The sequence below is a fragment of the Sorex araneus genome, chromosome 5, assembly GCF_027595985.1.
Source record: "Sorex araneus isolate mSorAra2 chromosome 5, mSorAra2.pri, whole genome shotgun sequence".
Classification (NCBI taxonomy): Eukaryota; Metazoa; Chordata; class Mammalia; order Eulipotyphla; family Soricidae; genus Sorex; species Sorex araneus.
The window spans coordinates 43,323,736-43,339,226 of NC_073306.1; the positions used below are offsets into that span (position 1 = coordinate 43,323,736).

At 45.0% G+C, this 15,491-nt stretch overlaps 2 protein-coding genes across 2 annotated transcripts in view; one reads left to right on the top strand and one right to left on the bottom strand.

Moving 5' to 3' along the window:
* Positions 1-15,491, top strand: part of YARS1 (tyrosyl-tRNA synthetase 1) — a 29,877-nt gene that overhangs the window by 7,257 nt on the left and 7,129 nt on the right. Inside the window, exons 4-8 of the mRNA XM_004603578.3 lie at positions 1,392-1,521; positions 8,133-8,213; positions 12,189-12,281; positions 13,609-13,744; positions 14,949-15,034. Of these exons, the coding sequence (XP_004603635.1) occupies positions 1,392-1,521; positions 8,133-8,213; positions 12,189-12,281; positions 13,609-13,744; positions 14,949-15,034 (526 nt within the window). The remainder of the gene's footprint in view (positions 1-1,391; positions 1,522-8,132; positions 8,214-12,188; positions 12,282-13,608; positions 13,745-14,948; positions 15,035-15,491) is intronic.
* Positions 4,874-6,114, bottom strand: LOC129404845 (SOSS complex subunit C-like). The gene is made up of 2 exons (XM_055138213.1): positions 6,099-6,114; positions 4,874-5,238 (listed from the first exon to the last, which is right to left on the bottom strand). Exons 1-2 carry the CDS (start codon positions 6,112-6,114, stop codon positions 4,874-4,876), a joined length of 381 nt encoding a protein of 126 aa, XP_054994188.1.

The following is a 15,491-nucleotide window of genomic DNA, read 5'->3' on the forward strand; positions in this document are numbered from 1 at the left end:
CCACGTCGGCACAAGCAGCACATGGGCTCAAGCAGCATATGCGCCCTAATTTTTTTTTAAAACTTCTTATTTTGTAAGTAATTCCCCCATGATGCTTCATAGTTTCTGCATTTTTTAATTTTTTGTAAGTCTTTGAGGGCTAGAAAGATAATACAGGAGGTAAGGCACTTGCTTCTTATGCAGCAGACCCCTTCTTCAACTTCTGGTGTTACATATTGACCTCCTGAGCACCACCAAGGGTCACTACTAAATACAGAGCTGAAAATAGCCTCAGAGCACTGCTGAATGTGAGACCAGAGAAAGATACAACTCCCAGGTAGGCCATATATTGGGCAGAGTCAGTACAGCGGGTAGGGTCTTTGCCTTGCATGCGGCTGGCTCAGGTTCAATCCCCAGCAACACATATGATGTCCTGAGTACCACCAGGCATGATCCTTGAGCACAGAGCTAGGAGTAAGCCCTGAGCACCATTGGATATAGCTGATCCCCTCCACCCCCTCTCCTCAAAAAAGCCATGTATCATTGTGCCAGTCACTTTTATGTTTAAATCCTCAGAACAACTTTTGTTGTGGTTTTCGAGCTATACCTGGTGTGCTTGGGGGCTTCTCCTGTCTTGGGGCACCATGAAGTGTTAGGGGTCAAGCTCAGGGTTAACGATCTCCCTTATGCTAAACACTCACTCTAGCCCTTTAATCCATCTCCCCGGTACCCTCAACAACATTTTTAGCGTACCACTGATTTTGCCCTATTTATTTCACAGATAAGGAAATAGATTCAGATAAATTGGGGGTATAGCTCAGTAACAAGAGCACTTTACCTGCTTATGTCAGACCCTGGTTTCATCCCCAGTGACGCCAAAAAAAAAAAAAAATACTGGGGCTGGAGCAATAGTACAGCAGGTAAGGCACTTGCCTTGCCCATGATCAACCTGGTTCAATCCCCAGCACCACGTATGGTCCTCTGAGCACTGCCAGGAGAGAGGCTCCCCCTTCAGTGCAGAGTCGGGAGTGAGCCCTGAGCACCACCAAGCATGTCCCCAAAGGCAAAATAAACCAAATACTAGGAAAGTGAACCCAATATACTTTGGGATTAAACTGAGGCCTAGACCGAGTTTTGGGGGAGACCTGGGGGGGTGGAGGAAGTTGTTGGTTTGAGGGGCTTGTTTTGTGTTTTAGGAGGTTGTCTTCTTTGGTTCTGGGTTGTGGCCACACAAGGCAGCTCAAGGGCTACTCCTGGGTCTGTGTGTGAAGTTCATTCCCAGTAGTACTAGGAGACCATGGGGTGTCAGGGATTGAACTCAGGTCTCCTGAATGCAAAGTGCATGTACTCAGCCCGAGCCATCTCCTCACCTGCACCCAGCCTTATTGCCACTCGCCTTGTTTCCTCTCCAGAGAATACACGCTAGATGTGTATAGACTCTCCTCTGTGGTCACGCAACACGATGCCAAGAAAGCTGGAGCTGAAGTGGTGAAGCAGGTGGAGCACCCTCTGCTGAGTGGTCTGCTGTACCCCGGCCTCCAGGTACCCCAGAGGGATGGACTGGGCAGCTTGCCGGGTGACCTTTTCTGCTGTTTCTTCCTACTGGCCACAAACCTCTCACAACACTGGTTAAATGAATGTATCTGGGGCCAGAGAGATAATTAGGACACATGCCTTGCATGTGGCCAACTGGGTTCAATCCCTGATACCTCATTGGTCTTCTGACCATTGCCAGGAGGGACCTGGTAATGGTCAGAGCATAACTGGGTGTGGCCTGGTCCCTAACCTCCTTTCCCTCCCCTAAAAAATCAAATAAGTAACTGTTGTATCTGCTATCCCTTCTCCATGCTGTAGGCCTCCTTTCCTGTCTAACTCCTCTTCCTCATCTACTTCGTAAACCTTCTTTGACTTCTTCATGCTAACATGAGATGCTCAGGGCTTACTCCTGGCTCTCTTTTCAGGGATTATTCATGACAGAGCTCAGCAACCACATGGGGTGCTGGGAATTAAACCTGAGTGGGCCACATATAAGGCATGTGCCTTACCTGCTGTATTCTCTCTTCAGGCTCCTGCCTTTATGTTCTTTAAGACAGTCTCATCTCACACATCTTTTGTTTAGTTGGTTAGTTTGGGGACACTCTCAGCAGTGCTAAGAGGCTACTCTCAGCTGGATGCTTTAGGGGGGTCACTATGAGGTGCCCATTGAAATCTCCAGCCCCAACACTTCCTTTTTTTATATTAATCATATTGTCTTAGTTAAAACTTAATTTTAGGGGGCTGGAGAGATAATACAGCAGGTAGGGCACTCATCTTGCGTGCAGCCTACCTAGGTTCAATCCTCAACATTCTATTATGGTCCCCCAAGCTTACCAGGAATGATTCCTGAGTGCAGAGCCAGAAGTAAACCCTGAGCAATGAAAACCAAACAAATAAACAAAAAAACCTTAACTTTAGAGCAATATATGAAAATTAATTTTTAGACATGAGCCTGTTCTCCAGTAAACAAAACACATCATGTTTTGTGTGTATGTGAGTAAAGAAGAAGGTAAAGGAATGATAATCAGTTTCTCAGCTCTGGTTATCTTGACAGTGTGGAAAGAAAATGTAGATACACTTAACTTTTTCTTTGTAAATTTTTGTAATGTTTGCTGAAAGAAAATCAGGTCTTCCCTTGTCATCTCTAAATTATCCTTTAAAAATTAAGCCTTAAGGGGCTGGAGCGATAGTACAGTGGGTAGGGCGTTTGCCTTGCACACAGCCAACCTGGGTTCAATTTCCAGTATCCCATATGGTCCCCAAGCACTGCCGGGAGTAATTCCTTAGTGCATGAGCCAGGAGTAACCCCTGTGCATTGCTCGGTGTGACCCAAAAAGCAAAAAAAAAAAAAAAAAAAAAAAAATTAAGCCTGAAAACATTCTAGATTTGCCCTGTCTGGTATGGTAGCTTCTCATTACAGCTGAATGTGGCTCTTGAGGCTAAAGCAACAGTACAACAGGTAAGGCACTTGCCTTGCACGAGGCTGATCCAGATTCATTCCCCAGCATCCCATATGGTCCTCTGAACACTGCCAGGAATGATTCCTAAGTGCAGAGCCAGCAGTAATCCCTGAGCATTGCCTGGTGTAGCCCAAAAAACAAAAAAGAATGAGGCTCTTAAAAGTAATTAAAAATTTAATTTCATACTCACATTGACTATATTTCAAGTGCTCACAAGGCTCCCATGACTTGTGGCTTTAAGCCCATGACCTTAAGGGGCTTCGTGGACAGCACAGACTTGGAGTATGTTGATGACCCAAACAGAAAGTTCTTTGGGACAGTTCTGTTCTAGATTCTTCCTGCTTCCTCATCTTTTTTTTTTTCTTCTCCTTCTCTCTTTTACTCCTATCCAATCAGATACTAAATTCTATCAATTCTACTTAAAAATTTTTTTCCACTTGCATATATATTTAATCAGCATACAATAGACCATAGACTCAGCCACACCATTTAGGGAGTAACATGAAATAGGAGCATGTACAAATGTGAAAAGCCATCACATTTTTTATCATTGCTATTAGCATTCAATCACATCATTTATAGTGGCACTGATTTATAAAAGATGTCTAAGACTGGTAATCCAGTCTTTTTTTTCTTTTTTCCGCTTTTTGGGTCACCCGGCAATGCACAGGGGTCACTCGTGGCTCTGCACTCAGGAACCACCCCTGGCGGTGCTCAGGGGACCATATGGGATGCTGGGAATCGAATCTGGGTCAGCTATATGCAAGGCAAACACACTACCTACTGTGCTATCGCTCCAGCCCCTGGTAATCCAGCCTTAGTTGTGGTTTTCTCTTAAGATTGTGAAAAGGGGGAACTAGTTATGAGCTAAAGAGTATTTCAGAATAATATGTACTTAAAAGGTACACTGATCTTAAATCTATAGACATCTATAGACAAGTAATTTGTGTCCTGGCCCGCGTGACTAGTCAACGTGGATAACTGGGAGAGGATGCGAGAGAGAGAGAGAGAGAGAGAGAGAGAGAGAGAGAGAGAGAGAGAGAGAGAGAGAGAGAGAGAGAGAGACTTTGATCAAGCTCTCTTTTTATTTCTCCCTTACATGAGGAAGTAGGCAAAATGGGGAATTAACAATACATGCACATATTCAGTGACACAGGATGCAAGCCCTAACAGTGGGCACATGACAGTTTTCTCGGGCGTTGCTCAGAAACTTGTTTCTTAATGTATGGACATTTTTCCAAAGAAAGGTTGGGTCCTTACTTGCAGGTCAGGCTGTACTGGCATTTTGGCTCCCGGCAAATTTGAATATGACTAAAAGTAACTTTTAATATAGTTCCACATTTTTAAAAAGCACCCTTGTTTCTTTAAAGTGCTATAAATCTTGAAAGTCTGTTGTAGACACGATATATTCAGTCCAACGACTTGAAATGGGGAGGTGAGTCTCAGTCTGATTTCAGGTTAAAAAATTAATCTGCATCACAAAAAACTTACAGTTGCAGATAACACCATCATCTCCTCAATAAGATAGCTCCTAGAGCATCCTGTCACCCTCCCTTTTGGCTTTCACTTACACATACCTTTCTTTCTTTGTTTGTTTTTTTTTTTTTTTTTTTTTGCTTTTTGGGTCACACCCAGCGATGCACAGGGGTCACTCCTGGCTCTGCACTCAGGAATTACTCCTGGCAGTGCTCAGGGGACCTCATGGGATGCTAGGAATCGAACCCGGGTCGACCGCATGCAAGGCAAACGCCCTACCTGCTGTGCTATCACTCCAGCCCCCATACCTTTCTTTCAACAAAGTAAAAAAATAGAGAAGTCCACCAAAATTCTGAAAGTCACAGTTTGGATAGCACTGAGTGATAGTAGCTTTGGCATCTGATGTTACAAGGTCATTTTCATTATGAATCATTTTCTTCATCCTGGCAAGGTAAAACAGGAAGAATAAGATTCCCAAATGCGGAGTCTGGAAGTATGAAGTGTCCAGATTGGTGTGGTTGAGCATGCCGCAGCGTGGCCTTCTGCTGGGCCACCATGGGCCACTGCTCCGCTTGGTCACGGAAGTTCTTTTTAAGCCAGGGTCTCAAGAAAGCAATGCTAGCTCCAGGACAATGTGTTGAAGACTGGTTCTGCATTAGTAATTTTCTTTTCTCTTTGTCCAGTTCTGCCAAGATTGCAACTCTATTTTTGTTTTGACAATCTTGACCTGATAGGTTTGCTGCTATCCTCCTATTTTCTGTCTCCACTAAGTTTGGTAGCAACTTGACTGGGGCCGTGAGAGCACCCGGGACGACCTCACCCTGTGATCACACTCCCCAAAGGAGTGTGATCCTTTGGGAGACCGGCAAATGTATCAGACTGTGCAGCCTTACAACCTTCCCACCCCGGCGGTACTTCGACCTCCTGCCTGACGGATCTAAAAAAAATTTTTTTTAACTATTATTGTTTAGTTTTGTTTTGAGGCCACACCCAGCAGTGCTCAGAGCATACTTCTGGCTCTGTGCTCAGAGATCACTCCTGGCAAGCGTGGGGAACCATATATAGAGGAAGAGGGGATTGAACGCTGTGTAAAGCAACACCCGACCCGCTATATTATACTATCCTTCCAACCCCTTAAAATCTTTTTAAGACTGGGCCAGCAGTGAGTGCTGGACAGTGAGTGCTCAAGCAGTGATGCTTGAGCTCAGTGGTGCTTTGGAGCCGCCAGGACTGCAGCCTGTGGCACTTGAGGTAGGGGTTGGGGGGGGGACACAGTACAGGGTCCTGGACTCCGGGACCTCATACTTGCTCACATGGGCTCTCTATCTCAGCCCTTGGTTCTACTGCTTAAATAGTTCCTAAGTTTGCGGGCCAGAGCAATAGTACAGCAGGGAGCGCGTTTTCCTTGTACGTAGCCAACCTGGGTTCGATTCCCCAGCAACCCATATGGTCCCCCCGAACACCTCCAGAAGTAATTCCTAAGTGCAGAGCTAGGAGTAACCCCTGAGCATAGCTGGGTGTGACCCCAAAACAAAACAAAAAAGCTGAGGACTGGAACTATAGCTCAACAGAATGAGTGCTTGCTTTTTCATGCAGGAGGACTGGATTCAATCCCCAGCACCGCATGGTCCCCCACCCCTACGTTACCAGGAGCAACCCCCATGCATCCGTGGGTGTGGTCCAGAAACCGAATAAAAAGGTTTCAGTTTTTTCTTGCTCTCCATCCCCGCACACCGGATTCATCATCATTTCCCACCTTCTCGCTGTTTTCTTCCACTCCCCCACATTGGCCTCACCCCATGCTCCACTGTCTTAGTGGTGACATCCTCCTTGAGCCCAGGTTGAGGTTCTCCCCTCACCATCACTCACTGGCACCCTTGGGTGGCATCCGAGTTTAGCTTCTTTTCTAACCACATCACCTAACCGCAGTCCACATCCCTCTAGGTTTGCTTTTACAGACGCAGTATATAATTTCCCCAGTACAGCGCACTTCTTTGCCTTCTCACATTGTTTCCTCTATCTATATGGTAAGGGTAGAAAAAAATTCTATAGATTCTTCAAAACCAAACTCAGCCCACGTTCTGATTCTAGGAAGCTTCACTGCCAAGTGTCTGAGCAGAACTAGTCATTTAACCACGTGTCCCTTAAAGGAACATCTAGGTTTGTCCTTAGCACCATGAATTGAAGTAACCTGTTGATGTCTCTCTCCTTTTAAAGCAATAAAACATTTGAAAAAATTATTATGTGGCGCCTTCCTGGTGGTGCTTGGTGTCCATCGAGGCACAGAGCCTGGCAGGGGGGCATGCGCTGCCGGGGGTCAGGGGAGGCCTCATGCAGCGCTCATCCACTGCTCTGAGGGAACTTCCTTCCCAGCCCCTACATGTCGATTCTATTCTTTCTTTTTCTTTTTTTCTTTTTTGCTTCTTGGGTCACACCCGGCAATGCACAGGGGTTACTCCTGGCTCTGCACTCAGGAATTACTCCTGGAGGTGCTCGGTGACTTTATGGGATGCTGGGAATCAAACCTGAGTTGGCCGCGTGCAAGGCAAACGCCCTACCTGCCGTGCTATCGCCCCAGCCCCACATATTGCTTTTTCATCAGCTGGGTAGTTGGCTGCTTGAAGGCAGAATCTGGCCCAGAATCGTCTCCACGTCCATATGGCCGGCTCTGGGTCTGTAGATAGTGAATGACGGTACCTGTGTACTAGTTCAGTCTTTCTCGCCTTTCTCTCAGCTCTCATAGGTTCTTTTTGTGCCACTCTGACATTTGTTATTCAGTGGGTACCTTTAATATGACTAGTTTGTTGTTTTCTTTCCTCCCTTCATCACCAGAATGTCAGCCTTCTAAATGCATAGATTAGTCTTGAATTCTTTTTTATTTTAATCTTTTTTTCTGTTTTGGGGACACATCAGTAAGGCTTGGGGCTTATTCCTGCCTCTGCACTCAGAGATCAGTCCTGATAGGGCTCGAGAGACCATCTGGGGTTCTGAGGATTGACTTCAGGTCAGCCACATGCAAGATAAGCACCGTGCTCTCTCCATTCCCAATATTTTCAATTTTTTATTTATTCATTTATTTATTTATTTTTGTTTTTGGGTCACACCTGGCGATGCACAGGGGTTACTCCTGGCTCTGCACTCAGGAATTACTCCTGGCGGTGCTCAGGGGACCATATGGGATGCTGGGATTTGAACCCGGGTCGGCCGCGTGCAAGGCAAATGCCCTACCCGCTATGCTATCACTCCAGCCCCTATTTTCAATTTTTTAACCTATGATGCCCGTGTGAAATGCTGTTCATGACAGGCATTCAGCAGATGTTTATGCAGCTCTTGAGGCCAGCAGGGAGGCTAAAAGATACGCATGTGCTCTCTGACTTTACCGTCTGGAAAAAAAATCTAATGACTTTGGGGCCAGAGTGGTAGTAAGTGGGTCGGGAGTTTATCTTGATGTGGCCACCTGAGTTTGATCCCTGGTATCACCACCAGGAGTGATTCCTGAGTGCAGAGCCAGGAATAACCCCTGAACATTGCTGAGTTTGGTCAAACACACCCCACCCCCATTCCCATCCCCACAACCCCCTGCTGCCGCCAAATAAAAATCTAGTGACTTTAGAAAGTTTCTGATTCCAAACTCATAGAAGAATCCCAGTAGAATTTATGTTCATGTGTTTCCTTCCACAGGCCTTGGATGAAGAGTATTTGAAAGTTGATGCCCAGTTTGGAGGCGTTGATCAGAGGAAGATTTTCACCTTTGCAGAAAAGGTTAGTGTCCTCTTGCCCATCTTTTTTCTTTTGAACCTCAAAGGATACAATTAAAGTGTTTTGAATGTGTCCGTACCACAGATCATAATCATGTGGCAGTTACTATTTTCCCCGTTTTACCGATGAGAAAACAGAGGTGTATAGAGTAAGAATCACTGTGACTGCGAGGAATTAGTTTTCAAATCTGTCTGATGCAAAAGACTGTGCTCTTGGGCCAGGCATGTGACTCAGCCGGGGAGCAAATTTTTGCTTGTATGGTGCCCTAGCCTTGATCCTCAGTTCTGAGAAAAGTTAAAATGTCAAGTTACTGGGGCCAGAGGGGTGACTCAATGGTTGAGTGAGCGCATTGCATGCAGGAGCCCCAGGTTTAATCTCCAGCAGCTCCTGGTACCCTGAGCACCACCAGGAGTGAACCCCAACTCTCCATCCGCCTCCCCTTCCCGCCACCAGCACATAGCTGGTCATAGCCCTGAGTTCTACAAGCTATAGCCCCAAAATAACAACAAATATTTTCTTGGAGCCAGAGAGCTAGTATAATGTACAGGGTAGGGCCCTTGTACACAGTCAAACCCTGTTCATCCCCAGCATTCCATATGGTTCCTGAGTCCTGCCAGGAGTGATCCCTGAGTGCAGAGCCAGGAATAAACCCTGAGAACCGTCAGGTATGGCCCAAACACAAAAAAACAAACCAAAAAAAAAAAATCTATTTGAATGTGATCTTTAGCAGTTTGACTTACATTTTTGTTTTTGTGTTTTGTTTTTATTTTTTGCTTTTTGGGTGACAGCGAGCTATGCTCAGGGGTTACTCCTGGTTCTGCACTCAGGAATTACTTCTGGCAGTGCTTGGGGGACCATATGGGATGCCGGGGATTGAACCCAAGTCGGCTGCATGCAAGGCAAACGCCCTGCCCGCTGTATTATTGCTCCAGCCCTTCTGGCTTATGTTTTTCATTATAGTTTGTATATATCCCGTTCGGATTTTTCTGGGCTTCTTAAATCTGTAGGATGACATTTTCTTTCTTATTTTCTTTCTTGCTTGCTTGCTTGCTTGCTTTCCTTCTTTCTTTTTTTCTTTTTCTCTCTTTTTTTTTAATTAAAATAGTTCTTTGGTTTTGGTTTTTTGTTTGTTTTGTTTTTGGACCACACCAAGGCGGTGCTCTGGACTTACTCCTGGCTCTGTGCTCAGAGATCACTAGATCACTCCTGACAGACTCTGGGGACCATGTATGGTACTGGGAATCAAATCTAGGTCAGCCCTACTCGATGTACTATCATTACATCCCCCAAAATAGGTTGTTGGTTTTTTGTTTTGTTTTGTTTTTATTTTAAAGAAATTTACTTAGAGGGGGCTGGAGCGATAGCACAGCGGGTAGGGCGTTTGCCTTGCACGCGGCTGACCCGGGTTCGATTCCCAGCATCCCATATGGTCCCCCAAGCACCACCACCTGAGTGCAGAACCAGGAGTAACCCCTGAGCAATGCTGGGTGTGACCCAAAAAGGCGATAGATAGATAGATAGATAGATAGATAGATAGATAGATATTTTTAAAAAAAATTTACTTAGAGAAATGTGAGGGAGGGAAAGAGAGATACATGTTCAAGAGAGGACATGGGCTTCTCTGAAGGGAAGGAAAGCCTGTGAGTTGACATTTTCATCAAACGTGGAAAATAATCCACTTAAATTAGACCTTTTAATCATGTCCCACATGTCTCTGTTCTGTTTTTCTTTTGTTGTTCCTGCTGTTCTTAGAATTTTATGCAAGTGCAGTAGTCCTATCTTCTGTGAAATCTAACTAATATTTTATTGTGCCATTTGGTTCTTTTTTGTAGATTCCAGTTCTGTTTTACAATCTTCTATCTTAAGCCAGACATATGATGTAGTGGACAGGGTGCTTATCTTGACATATTTGACCCAGGTTCCATCCATGGCACCTCATATGGTTCCTTGAGCCCCACCAGGATTGATCCCTGAGCACAGGGCACAGAGTAAGTCCTGAGCACTGCCAGTTATGGCCTCCAAAACAAAATAAACAATTCTCTCCTGTCTACATTTTTTCCATCTTCTCTCCTTTTTTTTTGGCTTTTTGAGTCATACCTGGAGATGCTCAGGGGTTACTCCTGGCTCTGCACTCACCATCACACCTGGCAGTACTTGGAGCACGAAATGGAATGCTAGGAATTGAACCCAGGTCTGCTGTGAGGTGCCTTACCCGCTGTACTCTAACTTCAACCCCTCTGCCAGTTATTTTGACATCTTGATTTGCATAATCCAATATCTGAGCTGCTTCTGGATTTGCTCTTAATTGACTGTTTTGACAGTTGGGCACTTTTTTTTCTGCTTCTCCTTCTGATTGTTTTATTGTACCAAAGACTTTAAAGCGTTTATGTTGTAGAGGTTCATGACTGTTCATAGAGTGTTTTCTTTTCTGTAGGCTGTCAGATCACCTCGATACTTACAGGAATGGTTTTAGCCTTTGAATAGATCTTTTTCACTTTTATCCTCCCTCCTGTGGCCGGGCCTTTCTGGGGTTTCACACAGATCTTGGGGCACTCATCATGTACTCTTTTAGACCCAAACTTCAGTCTGATTCCCAGCCACTGCCCAGCATCTGAGTTTTCTGCTCAGATCTGGTCTCCAGCCTCCCAGAGCCCCCATCCAGGAAGCTGAGCTGTAGGGTCTCTGCATTTGCTTGTACGACATTGAGATAATAAATCAGTGTAGACATTTTGCTTGGATTTTTGGAGGAAACTCTCTTCTCTCCAGGACCCTCTCAGAATCAAACAACTGTTCTCTGCTTCATTTCATTTCCTAATTTGAAAAAATTGAAATCATGGAGAAAACCAGGGTGAGTGTGGTGCCACTTGGGTTTCTCCTCTCAGATTTGTGATTCTACAGTAGTTTCTACCCAGATACCTAAAAGTAATCATTTTATATGTTCTCAGCTTATTTTGTTTTATTTTGAGGCTATACCTGGTGGTGCTTAGGGGTTACTCCTGGCTTTGTGTTTACGGATAACTCCTGGCAGGGTTGGGGGACCTTATAGGGGCCAGAAATCAAACTAAGGTTAGCTGTCTGCAAGGGAAGTGCCTTACCTGGGCAGGCTAGAGTGATAGTACAGCGGGTAGGGCGTTTGCCTTGCACGCAACCAACCTGGGTTTGATTCCCAGCATCCCATACGGTCCCTTGCGCGCTGACAAGAGTAATTCCTGTGTGCAGAGCTAGGAGTAACCCCTGTGCATCACCAGATGTGACCCAAAAAGCAAAAAGAAAGAAAGAGAGAGAAAGAGAAAGAAAGAAAATGCCTTACCTGTTGTATTATCAGTCCAGTTCCTGTTTTCCACTTTCATAGTTGCGTATAGTGTAATTATACATCCAATAGCTTCATTTTGTAAATCCAACCAAAGCAATATGGGAAAAATTTTCCATATTATAGTCACCATTGAAAAGTTACAAATAGTAGGACAAAAAATTGGCGGGGGGGGCTGGAATGATAGTACAGTGAGTAGTGCGCTTGCCTTGTATGCAGCGTACCTGGCTGGGTTCAATCCCCGCTACCCCATGTGGTCCCGTGAGCACTGCCAGGAGTGATCTCTGAGCATAGAGACAGAAATAAGCCCTACGTACCACCAGGTGTGGCCCCCCAAAAGAAAATATTGGGAGGTTGGGGCTGGAGCGATAGCACAGTGGGTAGGGCGTTTGCCTTGCATGCGGCCGACCCGGGTTCGATTCCCAGCATCCCATATGGTCCCCTGAGCACCGCCAGGGGTAATTCCTGAGTGCAGAGCCAGGAGTGGCTCCTGTGCATTGCCAGGTGTGACCCCCCCCCAAAAAAAAAAAAAGCCAAAAAAAAAAAAGAAAATATTGAGAGGTCAATCTCAAACTGCTAATTTTCTGTTCAGATTAGAAGAGATTGGGGCACTGAGAAGGAATTTTTACTAATCATCTTGTTTTGTTTGTTTTTTTCTAATCCCTTAGTACCTCCCTGCACTTGGCTACTCAAAACGGGTCCATCTAATGAATCCCATGGTTCCAGGATTAACTGGAAGCAAAATGAGTTCTTCAGAAGAGGTAGGTTGCCAACTGATTAAATTTAGAAATCAATAAGAGATGAGAGAAAAGAATGCAAAACAGCAGTAACCTGGCTGACTAGAATTCTCAGATACTTAAATTATGTGGAATTGTCATAACTCACAAATTGTCATAAATGGTCATCCAGTTAGTTCCAGTGATTCTTGAGGACTGAAGGACACAGAAGTAGTCTTCATAGAATCTAAATATAATTTTAAGCATTTTTGCTGCTACTGATGGTGCAGTCAAAATATTTTTTTTCACTCATAGAATTGTGATAAAGTCTGTCTTGGGGCCAAAGTGATAGTACAGTAGACAGGGCATTTGCCTTGCATATGGCTGACCTGGGTTGAATTCCTGGCATCTTATATGATCCCCCTGAGCACCGCCAGGAGTAATTCCTGAGTGCAGAGCCAGGAGTAATTCCTGAGTGCAGAGCCAGGAGTAATCCCTGAGCATTGCTGGATATGACCCAAAAAGCCAAACAAATAAAAGTTCTGTCTTATTGGGGGTAAGAAAGCTAGTACAGTACCTAAAAAACAAAATACAAACAAAAATAAATAAAAACAAAAGTGCCTGGTGCAACCCCAGTAGTTTTGGTTTATTATGAGTCTAATATAGTAAATAATCCCCAGGTGATACTTAGTTACATGGACCAGAATTTGGTAATCATTCAAACAAACAGTCATTGAAATTCACTCACTTTAAAAAAAAAAAGTGTGTGTGTGTGTGTGTGTGTAATTTTTTTATGAGTGTGGGGGTTGGAACACCCAGCAGTGCTCAGGGCTTAGTCCTGGCTCTGTGCTCAGGAATCACTCCTGGTAGGACTCAGTCGTGGCGTCTGAGATCAGTCCCATGCCAACCTTCTGCAAGGCAAGCACCCTACTTAGAATGCCATCTCTCTGGCCCTTTAAAACATTTTTCTTTTTAAAAGGTTAAACCTTACATGCTGCCACTTTGGCCGACTCTGGTTTTATCCTTAGCATATGCTCCACCAAGCACCCTCTGGAGTGATCCCTGAGCACAGTCAGGAGTAACCCTCAGTCCTCCCGGTGTGACCCCAAAACAAAACAAAACAAAAAAGGAAAATCAGTACTCTAGACAAGGCCTGGAAGAACAGAAAAATGAAAGGAGGTTTCAGTGGTAATGGTGGTGATGGTTGATAATAACGTAAACTACAGCGTGTTCTTCATGCAGATTCTGATTTTGCTAAATTTGTTTAGTGTTTAAATATTTGGTTTTAAAAAAAAAAAAAAGTGAGCCAGATTAGCTTCGTACATTTCCCACTTCCAACCACAAGAGTCCTCTTCTACTCCATGGCTTCTAGGAGTCCAAGATTGATCTCCTTGATCGGAAGGAGGATGTGAAGAAAAAACTGAAGAAGGCCTTTTGTGAGCCAGGGAATGTGGAGAACAATGGGGTTCTGTCCTTCATCAAGCACGTGCTCTTTCCCCTCAAGTCCGGTAAGACCCTCTGTTCTTCTCGGAGGCAGAAATAGCAAGTCTGCCCCTCCGCTCATTCTCGGTGCCCTTCGCTCCTGTGTTCCCGGGTGACTGAAGTGGGGAGCGGTTAGTTGTCCTGGTGTGCATGACCAGTTTTGCAGTGCTAGAGGTGGAACCTAGAGCCTGACATGTGCAAGGCAAGTTTTCTCCTGTGCCATCCCCAGCCCTACCAGGGAGGTTCTAAATGGGGCAAGGAAAATAGAAATGAGGGTGAGGGCAGGCGTGTTGAACTACAAGAACTAAAAAAAAATGTGGAAGATCTAATCCTTCTACTTGAGCTTAAAAATAGAAACAGTAAAATGGGCCAAAGAGACAGTATTGGGACTCAGGCACTTGCCTAGAATCCTGCTGACTTCACTTCAAATCCCTGGTGCCACAGATGGTCCCCCAAGCATTGCCAAGGGTCACACCTGAGCACAGCGGGGTGTGACCCAAATCCATTCCCCTATCCCACTCCCTGAAAAGAAAAATAAAATAGCACCACAGAGATAGCTCAAAAAGCTGGAGCACGTACTTTGCTAGAAAGAGCCTCAAGTTCAGCCCCTGGCACCACTGGGTGCCAAGCACTGCTGATATATCACACACACACACACACACACACACACACACATACACATACACATACATACACGGTCACGCTCACGTTCCTCTCTCTCTCATTCACACACATGCCAACAGTTCAAAAACAAGAAAATATAACAAAATTCAAAATATGGGGTGGAGTGATAATGCAATGAGTAAGTTCTTCCCTTGTATTCAGCTCACCCGTGTTCTGTCCCCAATATCCTATATTTTCCCCTGAACCCTATCAGGAGCGATCCCTGAGCGTAGAGCCAGGAATAAGCCCAGAGCATAGCTGGGTGTGGCCCAAAAACCAAAAAAATAAATAAATTGGGGCCAGAGTGATAGTACAGTGGGTAACAGTCAGTCTTGCCTTGCACACAGTCGACCTGGGTTCAATCCCTGGCATCTCATATGGTTCCTGTGCATCACCAGGAGTGATTCCTGAGTACAGAGCCAGAGTAACAACCCTTGAGCATCAGCAGGTATGGCCCCAAAAGAAAACTAATTAAGTATAAAGTTCAAAGTACATGGTAGAAACTATAAATGCATTTGGACTTGCCATTATTAATGAGTTTGTTGGTGTGGATCCTTTTTCTTCCAGAGTTTGTGATCCTTCGAGATGAGAAATGGGGTGGAAATAAAACCTACACAGCTTACTTGGACCTGGAAAAGGACTTTGCTGCTGAGGTAAACCAGAGGTTTTTCATCCTGAGAAACTGTGCCATGTGGCTCTGGTTTTGTTTTGTTTTTTTCTGGTCTACCAAGCAATGCTCAAGGGCTGGGGATCACTCTCAGCAGTTTTCAGCCAACTAGACTGGACAGTTTCAACATTGGGGCCCAGTAGTGCTGGGAACATCACACCTGGTGATGCTTGGGGTGACCTGTAGTACCGGAGATCCAGCTTGGGTCCTTGTGCATGCAAAACTTGGCCCCTGACTCCTGAGCTATCTCCCTGGCCCTGCCAGGTTGTGTCTTGGTACTTTCTGTTAGAAGAGGATTGGGAGGTTTATAGATTAGATGGGGAAATGGCACAAGCTGTAATTATAATTATGCCCTGATAACTCTCGAAAGGACTTAACCGAGAATGAAGAATCAAACCAATAAGATACAAACTGTAGTACAGCATATAGGGCATTTACCTTGC